Below are 17809 nucleotides of genomic sequence, written 5' to 3'. Positions count from 1 at the left end.
TCCAGAAAAATGAGAGTTTGAAACAAAGAAATATGCCTTAATGGTGTCCACAAGCAGAGAAGTATGTACGCTGCTGCAGATTTCTGGTGTGCTTGTTATATTTAGCTCTGGAGACATGTCGTCCGAGAAAGATAAAGTATCAAAAGCAAAAGCAAATATCATCTGTCAACATTTTAGGGATATCTGTGTAATGACCTCGAAGGGACCCAGTTGCATCCGTGCTCTTCCTTGATATCCTTGTTGCCTCCGTATCGTTTCCGCTGTGGTCCGCGTACATTCCTTGTCTGTCCGTGTACGCACCGTACTTGTCCGTGTAGCCTCCGTACTTGTCCGTGTAGACACCCAGTTGGGATCGTGTTCACACCGTCATTGAGATGAAAATCGATATTTTGCATGCCGGAACACCACGGACGACGATCCGTGGTCATCCGTGTAGCAATCCGTGAAAGTGTAAAAGGGGCTTTAGCCACTGTACAAGCACAACTGCAAACGCACCGTACAGAGTGGCGTAAATAGTCAAGTCTGACTGAAAAACGCCAATAAACTCAACAACAACAACATGACGAGACAGAGTTCTCCACACAGGCTTCACCGCCGTAAATTTAATGACTATACACCATTGAAGAAATGAGTGAACTGATTTCCCGCAATGTTCTATAAGATTACACGTATGAAACCCAACGGTTGCCCTATCAACCAGAGAGGTAGACAGAGATTTGTCCGACATTTATTATGGCAACAAATAAATCGTGCAAACATGTCTCTGTGTATCGGAATATGGCTTACAAGAAAAAGTAAACTGAACAGTTGGTTACTAGGCATTCATTGAAAAGATTTACTGACAAACAATAAACCAAGTATTGATGTAACATACAGATACACAAGTAACATCACCTTCACATGTTCCTACCCCCCCACCCCCCCCCACACACACACACAGGGTTCAAGTGTCTCGCACACGTGAATTCCGTATTCAGATTCAGATTCAGATTCAGATTTATTTATTGTCCATTTAGGAAATTCTTCTTGTTGGCAGGTGTACATGTAGGAATATCTCGACAGGTCTCGAGAGGTCATGTACATTTTTAAAAAGATACACTGCCTTGATAAAGGACACCGAAGAAATAGAAAGATAATAGAAAGCTTATCTTGTGTCAGAGATCGGCAACATTAACTTGTCAATTCGCACACATGTAATTGCTATGCAAACTTCACTGTATTTCTGTTCTCAAGTACGATTATCAAGTGGTAAGACAACTTTTGACAAGAGAAAGTACACGCTTGATATTATTCATAGTGTACATCTTATTGTACACCTAACTTGTCTAAACTATTGCCAAAAAATAAAAATCAGTGAATATAATAAAGCTTTGCAGAAAATTGAGCTTATAGAAGTTCAACATTCATTGATGCGTACCATTACTTTCTGAACCTTGCATTCTGTCACCTTGAGCTCAATCTTGACCACCATAGATAGAAAGTGTGTTTCACAAATTCTGTTAGGAAGTCAAGTTTGGCATGAGATTATTACAGCCTAAAGCATAAGGTTCCAATGCCTAACAACTCATTGTCCTACGTTGTTTGAAGGTTTGCATAGTGAAGTAAATGAAGGAAAAAGGTCCGGTTAAGGACTACATACATTATGGTGTCACCGCAAGCCTTTCTCCTTCATTGACTTATTGTCTGCATTGACTTGAATCACATTCCAGTGCTGAAGAATTATTCCCCATCGAGGGTTGTGGGAAGTTTACTCAGCATTGCCTGATGGTGATTTGACTGATCTGAATAACCGAAAAATAAAATGGTGAAATTGCATTTCCCTGAGATTTCCCCTTACTGTGCGTTGTTAATTTTCTGTACATACATATCACGTGCGTCACACACACACACACACACGTACAAACATGCATGCACATCATACCAAACATAATCTTGACTTAGTACAGCTTGATGCTTTCTGTACTGTTACGAATATTTGACATTGAAATTAATTTTACGTTGTATGTCCCTCGTCCTCCTTGTTGTTTATTATACATGTAACTTGTGTGTATGCATTCTATTTATGTACCGAAGTGTTCAATAATACATGCAAACAAAACAAAATTCCAGAAACGAACTATAAAATCGAAATGAACTGGTTAACCCCGTTCGCCTTTTTGCCTATGAAGTACTGCACATCTTTATTCACAATCTGGTTTTTAATCTTGCATATATGTTTTTGCCCTTTTTTTGGTGTATTCCATTTATTTTATTTTTTGTATTTTTGCAAATGAAAACTGAAAATGCAATCTATCGTTCATGAACAATTGTTGCTGTTTTGTAACGGCTTCTGGGTTGAATGTCTATTATATTCACATAAGTGCACATGCATTCATGACAACGGAAGCCCCTCCTCATTCAATTTGAAAACTCGCCGCAGTCTGCTTGGGAGGACAATCTTTGAAAGAAACGTGACGTGTTTGTGAAACTGAAAGACATGTTTGCCTCGATTTTTTGAGGAATTGTTCACTAAAACACAGAAGGAGAATAGAATAATTGAACGTGGATCTGTGAGTCCTTGCCTTAAACAGGATGGGGTAGCTATAAGATGTCGTGATAAGTTTATGATACGGAAACACAAGAGAGGACACGTTGATCGAAAGTGCATGAAGTAATTGATAGGCCTATATCTCGTGAGATGTAATTCTGCCACTAGAAGTGGTTTTTTTTATCATAATAATAGACTCTTAGAGTACAGTTGGTTTCTATTCAAGCTATAGCAGTTCTGACGAAGGACGGTTTTACTTCAGTCAGATCACAAAAAACCCCGGCCATACATTGCACTCACATAAACACATACACAGACAAACATGTTATAATATGTCACATATTTTATTTAATCTTTTGGTATGTATAGTGCATTAAAGTTAACCCATTCTCATTTTTTGTCTTTATTTCAAGTCCTCCTATTGTTGGAACAAAGAATAGATAACTCGATAAGAATAAATGCGCAACAAAGTTTATTCCTTTATCTCGAAGACACTCCTATCCGTGAATTAATCAATACTTGCGCCGTTTTCTATATTTGCATAGCCGATTATAATCTCCCACACCCGACCAGTTGGGTTAAGATGCATATACCTTACCACAGACTACACATATTCACAGCATGCATTTTCGTCCAAATACGTTTTGTTTGCCTTTGTTTTTCGTGCGAGAAAATGCTAGAACATTACAGCTTTTTACAAGAAAGACTAAAATAGTTTGAAGAATATAAACAACCCCCACCCAAAAACAAAAAATGAAAATAAAACGAAACAAAACAATACATAACAAGGCACACAATTGATTTTGGATTGTTTTACTCTGATACGCCAGGAACCATGCATGTTTGTATATCCGATTTACGTTTGCAACAGAACGCAGAACAAAAACAAATACGCAAATTTAAGGAATATAATATTATGTACATACATTAAAGTCACTTGTAAACTAGCGTACATGCACTTGTCTTGCCTTTTGTGTGTGTGTGTGTGTGTGTGTGTGTGTGTGAGAGAGAGAGAGAGGCTGCGAGAACATTTTACTTTTTTGACTAAAAACAAAAACAAAACCAAAAGAAGGCAAAATCGAAATCAGTTTCATGTTTGATTCCTTAAAACACGACATATTCGTAAATAGAATACAGTACCAATTACAATGTACACATAATAATGCGAAAATATACATGCTATAATACATAGTTTGGCGTGCCTTTGTTTTTGTGCGAGAATCTGCAAGAACTTCTACAACTGTTTACAAAAGTCTATCGTTTGAAAAACAGAAACCAAAAAAAAAAAAAAGCAAAAAAAAATATGGAATAGACTTTTGATTTTTTTACCCTTGTACTACACCAGGAACCGTGTTAAAGAGTACAGAATGCGAAACCAACATACATACGCACATACTATACACACTTTTAAACTTGCATATTGTTTTACATCAGTACATTGGGAAAAGTGGAAAGGGTGTACTCTACTCCTGGTTCGCGATATCTAGGAGCGTTTCGTCGTTTCCTATATACCTTAGAAGGTGAGACCGAGTGTATTTGCTACAAATTTTACATTTTGAGGTCCATCAAGCAAACAAACAGAGTAATTTATTCATTTTCTCTGTGCGAATAGCCTAGACCCTCTATTCATTGAAAACAGTACAAACTGTAAATGTAACTGTAACTATAACATATCACGGAATTGTATAATTTTGTCTGTCTATCTGCATATGAGTGTGTGTGCACACTTGTGCAGTTTATATTTACTCGTACTCTGATCGAATGCTACACATTAAAACATAGATGAACTTATCACATTATATGACATTGATCATGAATAAACGCGATAAATTAAGTTTACTCTTGACTGCAATGCAAGTTTACTTTTTCGTCGAAGCAAACGAAATTAAGAATCAAACAGTGACACACAGACGTACATCCTGCAACATAAAAGTTTTTCACTTCTGAAATGCTCAAATGATATAGTCACTGATTATTTTAATTGGTTGAAGAGTGTATAGGCTTTGAACATCTGAATACGATTGATCAATTGATATCTGCACATAAGCTGTAAGGTATGAAAAGCAATATGTCACTATAAATCAGACTTTTTGTATGTAACAAAACATAACTAAACTGAAATTCATTTGGGGTAACTTGTTACATCACATTAATAATCAACAAATGGGGTAAGCTAACCTGTTACAGTGTAACAACTTGAACCGATACGTATCGCTTTCAATGACCTAAGCAAGAGCGCTTAATTATACAAACTCAAACATCAGATGATGCTATATATACCCTCATCAAAAGACCACACACACACACACACACATACGCACACACACACACAGACACACACACACACACTTTTTACCCACATATACCCATGATTAAATAAAGTTGAATGGTTTTGGTGAAACCAAAAAAAAAAAACAAAAAACAAAAAAAAAAAACAAAAAACACATTGATTATCTTATGATTTTACTCCGGGAGGGGAGAAAGCGGTTTTCCCTAACTTCTCCATGCGCTGTCAAGGCATGATCAAATTTCGCATGCAGAGATAGTTTCATTACGTTTGATGTGATATAGTTGTGAATGACGTCTCTTGTTTAGATTTTGACAAAATGATCATGTTACAACCTACCCGTGCTTTAAGCCTTTAGCAACTGAAGATCCTGTACATAGGACCTATGGTTCTCTAGAAGGTACAGCAATATTGTTCTCATTTCGACAGCTTTCTAAATGATTCAAAATAGCTCTCTGTATGTTCATTTTTGTCTACTATGAATTATAATTATTGAAATCCTATTAAGACTTTACAAAGAGAATGATATGTCACAGAAAAAATTCTGACATGCTTTTGTTGACCTTCTACCTTTTGAAATCATATGATTATATATTCTATATGTAAACAGAAAACACATTTAGAAATAAACTAAAACAAAAAAGGGACGGGCGGTTTCGGTCGGTTCAGTTGCTACTGGGTTAACCAACTATAGACTATGGTCTGGAGCTCCCCTACTTAGAAAGATGTAGACGCGTACAACACGTTCTCTACCATGATATCCTCATCCTTAACTGACGTGTAATTACACTCCTGAGCAGTCACAGATATGTCACAGAAAAAATTCTGACATGCTTTTGTTGACCTTCTACCTTTTGAAATCATATGATTATATATTCTATATGTAAACAGAAAACACATTTAGAAATAAACTAAAAAACAAAACAAAAACGGAGGGGCGGTTTCGGTCGGTTCAGTTGCTACTGGGTTAACCAACTATAGACTATGGTCTGGAGCTCCCCTACTTAGAAAGATGTAGACGCGTACAACACGTTCTCTACCATGATATCCTCATCCTTAACTGACGTGTAATTACACTCCTGAGCAGTCACAGACAACATGACGTTAACTTGGCTCTTTATGTCGGATTCAACGGCATCGGCCTTCCTGGTACTCGCGTCTGTAAGCTCCTCTGGTGTCTTGTCAGGAAGGATGCTGCAAGGCCCACTCTTCTTCTCAGAGTTACCGCAAGGATGGCCTTCCCACGCCTCGTCCTTCCGCTCCTCCCAACTCGATTCTCCTCCCGGCGCGGCAGCGGATCTTGTCGCTCCGCTTGGAGAATTGATGAAGTTGTACACATGGTCGCAGTCGTAAATGTTTGCTTCTACGCTCGCGCCGAGGACCGCGGCTGAGTTGATTGGTGCATTAACTTCATCCAGAGGTTCTTCCGCATTCAGGGTGACGTAGAAGGGACTCTGTTCCGCCGGGGACTGGGTGGAGCGCAGGAGCAGTTGGTGTTTCCTATTAAAGCCGACATAACAGAAAAGGGAGCAGTGGAGAGGAAATGAAATAGGAATTAAAAGTCCGGTTAATGATGGTACTTACTACAACAGAAATAACAATTTTGCTAAATGATGATGGTAGTGATACTTGTTCTTATTTTTTTTTTCACTTCTAAACAACGTACACGGGTGACTCAAACGTGAAAATGGTGGTATATTCCTGTTACATAGTATCACATGATCAGTAGGAATACATCTCGTTTCATCAAGGACTTGATGGAAATAAAAATGCCCACCCCCCCCCCCCCCAAAAAAAAAAGAAGAAATAACAAAAAATAACAACCTTAACCTCTGGCTTCCCTTCGTGGCAGAGGCATAAAACCCCCCAGTTTTTAAACTGTCGTATACTTTCGGCGAACATGTATATATATATATATATATATATATATATATATATATATATATAACAACCTTAACCTCTGGCTTCCCTTCGTGGCAGAGGCATAAAACCCCCCAGTTTTTAGACTGTCGTATACTTTCGGCGAACATGTATATATCTCTCTATGTGCCACGTTCGCACGTCCGACTCAGTCGACGGCGTGCCAACTTCGCATATTCTGCTCAACAAACAAAGCCGCCAAAACCGATGGATAAGTCACTAATCACCGCTAATCCAGCGGCACAATGAAAGCGTCTCTCGTGCTTTTGTTCCTCTCATAATACGGCTTGCATTCTATGTAGTGATTGACTATCAAGCGGCGTTCCCAACTAGATTTGCTCGTGCATTTTAAGTTTTTGTCACGGTTTTACGAGCAAAAGTCATGCCTTTACAGCAATGTAGCAACTGGTCATTCAAAAGAAAAAATTGAAAATACATTCGTCATACAATTTATATCGAAACAAAGCTTGGCATTCATCTATAATTTTGCCTGCTATTATGCCCATCTGAACAGAATATTGTAGAAGTTATACAAATTCGAAAAACATAATTCTTTCTCAAAGCATGACTGCCTTCTTGTCTCAGAATAACGTGGCACACAGGGGGTTTCCACCGTGGCACATAAAGATATATATATATATATATATAGCTCAGTCGGTAGAGCACCGGTCTAGTAATCCGGAGGTCTCGGGTTCGAATCCCGATGAAAACCCATTTCTTTGCTCAAAGTTTTCGCTATTTATTATTACAATTGTTTCTGGTCAGTTTTTCCTTCCTTGTTTCAAAATATATTACAAAAAGCTGCATCGCTTCGGCGATCCCTCACATTTAATCCAAAGTTGATTTACATCATTTGGGTTTCTGTCAGGTTTAATGTGTGTGTGTGTGGCACACATACATACACTCTAGCTTCTGACCACACGAGCAAAGAGAGTTAGGGGTTTGGGACGAACACCGATCTACGGCTTTCAATTAGCTCAGTCGGTAGAGCACCGATCTAGTAATCCGGAGGTCTCGGATTCGAATCCCGATGAAAACCCATTTTCTTTGCTCAAAGTTTTCGCTATTTATTATTACAATTGTTTCTGGTCAGTTTTTCCTTCCTTGTTTCTATATATATATATATATATATATATATATATATATATATATATATATATATATATATATAGGCGAAAGACAGTATAATTAGTACGGGTGATGTAGCTTGTTCTTCCTATATCCTTTATTCTGTGTTCGAGCTTTCGGCCGTGTCGGCCTTCCTCACGATCTGTACAGACAAACAAAATGACAAATGTGGCATTGCAAGCGATATTTACAACCTGACTTACATGTATGTGAAATGACATCGCTACATAGCAGTACATCATGGCGTGTGCAAATATGATATGAAGAGAAACCGCATACACACATACACATATTTGAATATAGTTACAATGTAATTCTATAAAAAATGTAAACATACATTTTGCGGTGATCGAGTGGCCACTGTTAAGTGATGGATTTCATGACGTTGCGGCGGTTGTGTTGTTTAATGTTGGTGTCGTGTTGTTTCGTGTCGTGCACATTTCTTGCATATATATATTATATACTATATATATATATATATATATATATATATATACGAGTATTTGTATATATAGTATATAATATATACTATATATACAAATACTCGTATAAATATGTATGTTATATACATATATATACCATATATATACCATCATATCATATATATATGTCATATCATATATATCATATATAATATATGTTATATACATAATATTATATATAAATATATATGTAAACAGATATATATATATATATATATATATATATATATATATATATATATAATATATATATATATACATATATATTATATGAATTTGCCTATATATTTCTCATTTCGTCGTTACGCCAACTGAAATCATGTCATTACAGGATAATTTCACACATTTCTTATGCTTATGTGTACATTTTAGAGCAATAATGGACAGTTTAGAAAGCATATGAAAACTATGGCTTCACTTTTGATAGCAACAAGTGTCTTACGATGTTAATCCCATTCACCCAATACCCTTTTCCGGAACATGCCTACAATGTTAGGGGCCACTGAACGTTTGTATTTGTTTGTTTAGTGTGAATGCGTGTGTTTGTGTGTGTGTGTGTGTGTGTGTGTGTGTGTGTGTGTGTGCGTGTAAGGGATATTGTTCGTGCAGTTGGTCTAGTCAAGGGTCAATGTTAACCTGGGGCGCTGTAACCAGTAACTGTGTGTTGGGCCGAATGTGTGTTTAATACCAATGCTATTTTCTAGTTGACATTGCATACAGAAGTTCTTTGACTCCCCTTCACGAAAATTTGTTCCAACTCCCTCGAGTTACTGCACGTGCGTGTATGTGTTTGTGTTTCCATATTATGATATATTTGTAGTGCGCGGTAATTACGATGTGATAATTCATATAGTTGGTCTTTTCGGTCAACTAATTCATCAAAAGTATTCGTCTCTCTTACCGACGAATCTGAAACCACTTCGCAGCACTGATGATCAGCAAGATGAGAAGAATGACAATGGCGATTGCGGATCCTACGTAGAGGAAGTTGTCTGGTTTGAACAGGAAACGGAAATGAAGAGAACAGAAAAAAGAAACTGGATCACATGCTATCTGCTTACAAGACGCGGTCGATACACATGCGTTATACATTCGTAATCATATTTGTATGACGTCCGGCCCTGTTTGACTTTTTGAAGACAGTTTTGTATAGATAATATGCAGGAAGGTAATTGTTGTTTAGAACCTTAGGCCCTACTCTAAACCTTACTCAAACAGAGGCCCATTTTAACTCTCCTTCAAGGCTCATTGAGGCCAATTTACATGTGTATGTCAAATACATATTATTTTGATTTCAGGGAGACATCCGTGAGAGCTTCGAGGCCAACTGCTTCATGGCCGGCGCCACGTTTTGAAAAGTAGGGGGCCCAGTTTTCATTTTTAGCGGCCACTTCCGGGTTTCATCAGCTAACATGAAAAAAAAAAAATGGTCTTCAGCGCAACTTCTAGTGGCACTTCCGTGGGGAAAAAGTGTAGGGGGGGGGGGCAAAGTAATTACATACTTTGTATTCCTATATCCAGTATCTTTCGCAAAAAAAAAAGTGTGTGTGTGTGTGTGTGTGTGTGTGTGTGTGTTGGGGGTGGGGGGGGGGGACACCCGGTTCTGCCAGCCCTGATGTGCTTGAAAAGCACTATAGTTTATGCAGAACATACACATTATTATAAGCATAATAATATGCAAATCTGCGTAAACATGTCTGCTCCTGACATCCAGTGATCAAAAAAGCACAAATTAGTGTATGCAAATGTGATCCTGAAGGGCTAACTAATAGAAACAGTATTGGCTTGATCTATAGTTTCTCACGGAAAGTATATATCCATCAGTGCATCACATAACATACGCTGTACAAATTCACTTATTGAGGGCTGTCTTGGAGTGAAAGTATAGAAGGCATTGAAATTCTAGACGTGAAAAGCATCCTTCATTATGTAAAGTAATTTGAATTGAAGGAATGCAGCCATATAAAAAAGAGCTTTGGTGCCTCCATTGCTTGATGAAAGACTGCTACACTTAGTGATTTCATGTATAAGAAACGATATACAAAAAGTATGAAGAGGGTATGAAGAAATAGTCTTTCCAGGTGGTAATTTTGATTACTATAACTTAGTTATGGAAATACAAACTTTACCACCTTGTTTGGGTGATTACATTATCCAATACAAGATCTCCCCCACCCCTGCAGTGTGATACAATGAATAATGCAATTATCACGTGGTCAGCAGAGAGTGATAGATAAGCAATTATTCCTCTTCAACACAAAAAGTGAAGTGGAGTATAATCACCAATCGATGTTAGCAAAATCACGAAGAATGCAATAGCCAGTATAGAAGAAATGAAAGAAATTAATCACAAAGTCGAGACAATAAACGATAATTGCGATGAACCGCATTAAAATCAAATTGTTATGTCAGAACACTTAAGCATAACTGAAATTAATTGGCTTTTACAAAGGTAACAAACAACTTATTGGTTTCAAGTGACACAGATCCACCAGATGGACATAAATGCTTTTTCCCCCTTGTATTTGTCGAATATTTCCAAGAAGATTGCAAGGAAACATTCTCCGGTAACTCAATGTGTGTAGTCCATTATATTGGACAGCTTAAGGTGTAGTTCCCGGTATGACATTTTAAACTATATGACTATTGTACATTACCAATTCTCTTCTTTTTATTGACAATAAAAGACTCTTACTGTCTACTCGTTGTGAGAGCGATTTATAAGTACTTGTAATATTGCAAAATAAAAAGTACACGTCTTTTTCTCTTTCATCATCTACACATGATCTCTTTCTTGGAGTGTAATAAAATGAATAGGTGTCTATCACGTGGTCAGCATAGACTGACATAATTATGAATAATTATTCCTCTTCAATACCAAAGCGAAGGGGAGTATAATAATCACCAATCGATGTTATCAAAACCACGAAGAATATAATAGCCAGTATATAGATCAAATAAAAGAAATTAATCATAAATGCCGAGACATTAAACGAAAACTGTGATAGACCTTATTGATATCAAAATTAATGGTCATCTCAGAACACTTTAAGCATAAGTCAAATTGATTGGCTTTCAAAGAGGTAACAAATCATTGGTTTCGAGAGTGACGGATATAAACTACAATGCCTCTTTTTGTATTGGTCGACGGTTTGTTTATTAAGAAGATTGCAAGGAAATATTTTGCGGTTACTCAATGTGGTTTTAGAGTGGACTGGTGTACAATGGGTGTATAGTTCCATACGTGACCCTTGAACTACATCCATCATCTCTCTTCCTTTAATAATAAAAACAAATAAATTTCTACATACTTACTCGTTGTAAGAGTGATTTATGAGTACCTATAATATTGTGCAGATAAAAAGTACAAGTTTTGTTTTCTCTTAGCTTATCTTGCTCTCTTGCTCATAAAATTTGTTGAACTAGACAAAAGCTCGGTGTTTTGTGGCAATTTCCATTCATATTCCTTCAAAACTATGTGTACTATCTTAATTCGCACTGATATTAAGAAGATCAAAACGATATTTGTATATTATGTGCATGCATAGCGCCTTGTCTTGTGCAGGTGTGTAAACGTACATTATAATTCATTGATATTTTGTGTAGCTGCATCAATGCGCTATCCCAATATGCTTTTCCACTACTCCCAAACGATTATTTTTACATTGTAATAATTGTGTATCATTTTGGATTTTGATATAAATTGAATAACAATGAAATCAAATGAAATTAAATGAAATCAAATGAAACGTTTATTCCACAAAAAACAACAACAACAACACACAAACACTCCCATAAGGATTACCTTCACGGTTTAACGCGAAGATTTTGCAATGCTTCTGTTGCTATTTGGTCTTTTTCAGGGATATCAACGTGCGTTGCATCTCCGCCGAAAACCCATTCAGTCACACACACACACACACACACACACACACAAAAAAACAAATACAAACACACACACAAAGACATACATACATACATACATTACATACACACACATTTCCGGCTTCAAACTTCTCATATGCTACCCACTACCAAACAGTACACGTAAAGTAGGAAAAGTGAAACAAAACTTAAATGAATGGTAGGATTCATCATTCAAAAGAATAATAAGAGCAAAATGAGGAAGACAACATGGAGCATATGGAGCACAAAAATGTCAACAGGGGTCAACACTATAAACAAAGCAATGTTTACTGAAAACTAGCTCTAGACAACGCTGGAGACATACCTAAATATTTACAAAGAAAGCAAACTGAAATAGGCGCTTCCCTACCTGTATGAGTAATGACCCAATTGTCAGAATTACAGTGCTATTTTAAGATAGCAATGATGATCATCATTATACTTAGGAAAACATTTTCATTTTCTGACATTGGCTGAAGACAATAGTTTTCGGTTGAAACCCAAATGCCTGAAATCACAGAGTCATCTATTCTTGTCACTTTAGTCATTGTTCCCTTATTCCCCTCGGCATAAACTTATTTAGATGCAAGACGAAGACTGGTTCACGATGACCTTTCATGTTTTTTTCTATAGTGATCATATTTTCGATATTTATGGATGAGGCGTGAACACGCTTCCCTTTGTGATTTAATCCTCTTAAAGGAAACAACATGGCACGCTGTGAGTTTTCATTGAAAAAAAAAAAATCAGTATGTCGGCCTGTTTGTATAGAAGCTGTATAATCCATATTTTTTAGGACATAACACCACAGTCAGGACCCGGTTTGCTACACGGCCCAGTTCGAGAAGTGGCACCAACAGCTGGACAAACAGCTTCTCATTTGTTGTTCTTTGGAGTCCACTGGGCCCGCGCCAGTTGGTGCCAGTTCGCGCCAAAGATTATGTGATTGGCGCGTAGTGGCTCGTTGTGGCGCAGAATTAATGTTCGCTCGGCATGTGTGTCGCCAAGTGGAATAAACTGGGTGTCATATGGCGTGCGCCAAGTGCCACCTGCCTTGCTTCAAAATGGTGCGCCAGTTCGCGCCATTACACAGCCATCTGATTCCAAATTTCACCATGTTGGCGCCATTTGCGCCGATGGGCGGCTACTTTGCGCCACTTGGTGATTAGTTTGTGCCAAACGGTCGCAAAGTTGGTTTAAACTTGCCGCCACTTTGCGCTACTTGCCGACTATATAAATATCGGCCATCGACTACCTGGTTCAGAACCTCCTCAGCTGCTGTATGAACAAAATCTCTACTAAATATTTACAATTCCGATATGTCCGAGGCTTTTGATAATGTTGGAGTGATGATGCTGCTCCATCAGATCATGAGAGATGCTGAGGTGGCCACTGCCTATCAATTTATGGCGGCCAATCCTGAAGAAAGAGAGCCTCGTAAGAAGAAAAGGAAGCACAAAATGTAATGGTGGTTTAGACCCTTGCTCCACCCACAGCTGAGGGCCGAACGTGGACAGTACCATACCCTCATGAATGAGCTGAGGGACAATGACAAGAGGAAGTTCAAGAACTACACCAGGTTGTCCCCATAGATGTTTGATGAGCTGTTGATCAGGCTTACACCCCACCTGCAGAAGAAGGACACCCACTTCAGGAAGGCCATTCCCCCTGGTTTCAATTTGTACGTCTTCCTGCGCCATCTCGCCACTGGGGCCACTTATGCCGAGCTGGGTTACAACTTCCGATTGGGCAAGGAAACCATCCAGAAGTTTGTCCCTGATGTAGCCAGAGCGATAGTGGATGAGTATGCTGCAGAAGTCATCTCCCTCCCCACAACCAATGAAGGCTGGCTTGCGGTTGCAGGTGATTTTGAAGCCAGATGGAATCTTCCTCACTGTCTGGGAGCCTTGGATGGAAAGCACATCCGTATTCAGAAGCCCAAGAACTCTGGCAGCCTTTACTTCAACTACAAGCAGTTCTTCTCGGTTGTCCTAATGGCTCTCGTAGATTCAAAGTACCAGTTCGTGTGGATCGATGTGGGTGGGGTTGGCCATCAATCTGATGCCCAGATCTACAACAACAGTGAACTGAAGGAGTGCATTGATGCTGGCACTTTAGGCATCCCAGATCCAGCTCCTCTACTCCATGATGATGACGGCTACCCTATGCCGTACTTTTGCGTGGGAGACGATGCCTTTGCCGTGAGGACGTACATGATGAAACGCTAAGGCCGTCGTAACTTTGACCAACAGTAGAAGATCTTCAACTACAGGCTGTCCAGGGCAAGGCGTGTTGTTGAAAACGCCTTTGGTATTCTAGTCTTGCGGTTCCAGTGCTTCCTTGGCCAGGTGAGACAGGAACCAGACACAGTCCGCCTGCTCGTTGAAGCTGCTATCATGCTGCACAACCGCATCAGGAAGCGCTATCAGACACTGGACGTCCGCATGTTGGACCAGGAGGATCCCCAGCACAACCTCATCCCTGGAGCTTGGAGAACTGCCGCCATCACTGCGGATTTGGACAGGCCCATCAGGGGAAATAGGGACACTGAGCTTGCCAAACGCCAGAGGGATACACTCAAGTATTACTTCAACAGTGCAGTAGCAGTGGCAGTGCAGTGCAGTGGCAGGATTAGATGGTCTAGACAACATTTTGCAGTACTTTTGCACAGGAGTAAAGACTGTCTTAGAAAACATTGATTGTGATATTGTATTTCACTATGGACTGGTGTGATGCACTAGTCTGGTTAAAGGTATAAACAAGGAGTACCTGCACTCTGATTTCATTTTGACAGGCACTGCCTAGAAATCTTTTTTTTTTTTTTCATTGTTCATGTCACATGAAATGGCATTCTGGTACACATTGATGTTGTCTAGAGCTGGAGAACATGTTAAATTTAAAGAAATTTCAAGACATATAACCATGTTGGCAAAGTAGCAACACAGAAAAAGCATATATGGGACTGTAATGAAAGAATAATATTTGCCGAGTGGCGAACACAAAAAATAACGCCATGTTTTAACTTCGAATTCTGCAAATATTCAGCACATTTTAGTTGAATTATTTTCATGGAACAACATTAACATAAGATGCTTTTAGGAGGGAAGCAAACGGATGGGAACTCTTTTGAAAGATTTTTCACCCATTACCGATACTCAAGATTACCTTTAACATAGTGCTCTTTGTCATATTGTATTGTTGTATGAAAAACTCAACTTCATTACATTGCAATAAAGCCCAACACTCATGACAAATATTTCTTGTGTCAATATGTCCTATAAATGATTAAGGTCTTGTACTGACATGCTATTTGTAGAAAGTAAAATCTATTCATGTTTAGCAGTTACAAAATAGAATGTATATCAAATATTCCTAAACTACTAAGGTACTTTTGCTGTTTTGGTAAATTATTAAATAGCAAAAGCAAATAGTAATTCAAGGGGAAAATACATGCATTAATATTTGGCAGTATTTATTTTTTCACTATTAAACATTTAAGCCATTCTACCAACTGGTCCCGAACAATATATCATTCACAATAACTTTGTGACAAGACAGCAATAAATCACAAATGACATTTTATGGAATTCTAATGAGAAGGAAATATGCATACATCACAAACAATCAATCATCCAACTGTCCAATAATATCCATAAACATATTAAAGCTCCATGAAAAAGTGTCAACCATAGTAAAAAACAAAAAGCTCATTAAGTGTCAAACATAGTGACAAACTCAATGCTCCATAACCGTCAATAAAAACACTGCTATTCCTGTTCTATAAGTCCTTACTGGAGGGTTCTGCCTGTGTGGCTGTGTACTCTATTATTCACAACACCTTTGTAACAAGACAACAATAAATCACAAATGACATTTTGATGGAATTTTAATGGCATAAGGAAAATATGCATACATCACACACTTACAAAAACAATCACCCAACTATCCAATCACATCCATGAATACATTAAAGCTCCATGAATAAGTGTCAGTCGTAGTGAGAAACACAATGCTCTTTAAGTGTCAAAAAGAGTGACGAACGCAATGCTCCATAACCGTCAATAAAAACACTGGTCGGCCAGCGTCTTCCAGGCCTCATCTTTCTTGTCAGGTTCGGCTCACATGGCATCCCGCTTGTTGTAGAGGCCCGGGCACCCCAGTAAGTACTCTTTTGCCTCTTGCTCCTGAGCATCATTGAGCTTAACGGTCGTCCGCCTCGCTCCAGAACCGCCCCTATTCCTTTGCCTCCTGTTTGTGGGTTCTTCCTCTTTTTCCTCATGAGGAAGGCCCAGCTATACATAGACAACAAATACCCATATTTGAAATAAATATAAATTGTATGATACTGCTGTAAGAAAAAAGTAATAGCATATTATATGTTATGTATTATGTACGAGGGCTGCATGCAAATCAAGCAATGCTTAAGCTGTAGCCCTTCTGCGTTATTCATTGCATCACTGTTCTGTTGGACATTTATGTACAGGCAATGAAGAAATGTATTGCTGTATATTCTAAATGAAATAAATGAAAAAAACTCATTTTGTTAGCAACTAATGTTCATGTATATCCATTTATATGTATGGTACCATTAATGTATATGATATATGTTTATGTATCTGCATGAGCAATGATATAATGCAGGAACCAATAAAATCAAATCAAATCAAATCAAATATTACCGAGACCACTCTAACTAGTACATTTTTATCAACAAAACCATCAACCAAGATGCACCGATCAACAAAAGACACCATTTATACTCCCACTAAGTTTTTGACATAACAAATGACAGCACAGTATAGTGCAAACACAATACAATTACAGTCCACAACTTACAGTGTAAGTTCGTAAAGTTACCATAGGAGGCAGTGGATAATCTGGACCTATATGATTACTTATCAGGACTTGCTTGTGCAACCTCCTCTTCAGCCTCACTTGCATGGTGACTGGAAGGGGATGTAGGTGAAGCTGGGGAGGGCTGGTCTTGTTTTTGAGCCTGGGACGGAAGGTCTGGAGCAACATCCGGGACAGGGGTAGCAGGTCTTGGAGCGGAGCCTCTATCAGCTTGAGCCAGCGCCACCACGCGAAGGTCTTCATCCTCATCGTCATCTTCTTTAAACATTATGTGAAATCTTGTAGAAATTGTGAAGGAAAAACTGCGTCTACAGAGGTGTTGTCGAGTCGAATACTGAAAGTTGTGTGAGAAAGTTCTGCGATGCAGTCATGCTTCCATAGGCGGCAAGTGGCGCCGAATGGCGGAAACCAAGTGGTATTTGGCGAAACCAAGTGGTATTTGGCGCGAAATAGTCACTAGTCAGGTGCCGTTTGGCTCGCGCCACAGTTGATTTGGAGAGCTTTGGGGCGGACTATCCGCCTCTGTGGCCCCAAGTGGCGCCAAGTGGAGCAAAATCTCACTGGCGCAACGTGGCGCGCGCCATTACATTCCAGTGGATTCCAATAGGCGGATTGTTTGCGACATTTGGTGCCACTTGGTGGACACTTCGCGCTGAAAGTGGCGCGACGAAAATTTCAAAAATGTTGAAATTTTCTTGCCCCCAA

General features: G+C 38.7%; 1 protein-coding gene across 1 annotated transcript; it reads left to right on the top strand.

The window, feature by feature from the left end:
- The first annotated feature begins 13842 nt into the window (after positions 1–13842).
- On the top strand, positions 13843–14478 carry LOC140240598 (uncharacterized). Its single transcript, XM_072320357.1, has one exon. It carries the CDS (start codon positions 13843–13845, stop codon positions 14476–14478), a length of 636 nt encoding a protein of 211 aa, XP_072176458.1.
- The last annotated feature ends 3331 nt before the right edge of the window (positions 14479–17809 follow it).

This window comes from Diadema setosum, chromosome 17 (genome assembly GCF_964275005.1).
Source record: "Diadema setosum chromosome 17, eeDiaSeto1, whole genome shotgun sequence".
NCBI classification, from domain to species: Eukaryota; Metazoa; Echinodermata; class Echinoidea; order Diadematoida; family Diadematidae; genus Diadema; species Diadema setosum.
Note: the sequence above shows the minus strand (reverse complement) of the source record. Positions and strands in the feature narration are given on the sequence as shown.

Excerpts from the sequence above, each read along its gene's own strand:
- LOC140240598 (XM_072320357.1), top strand. The coding sequence starts at position 13,843 with ATGTTTGATGAGCTGTTGATCAGGCTTACACCCCACCTGCAGAAGAAG.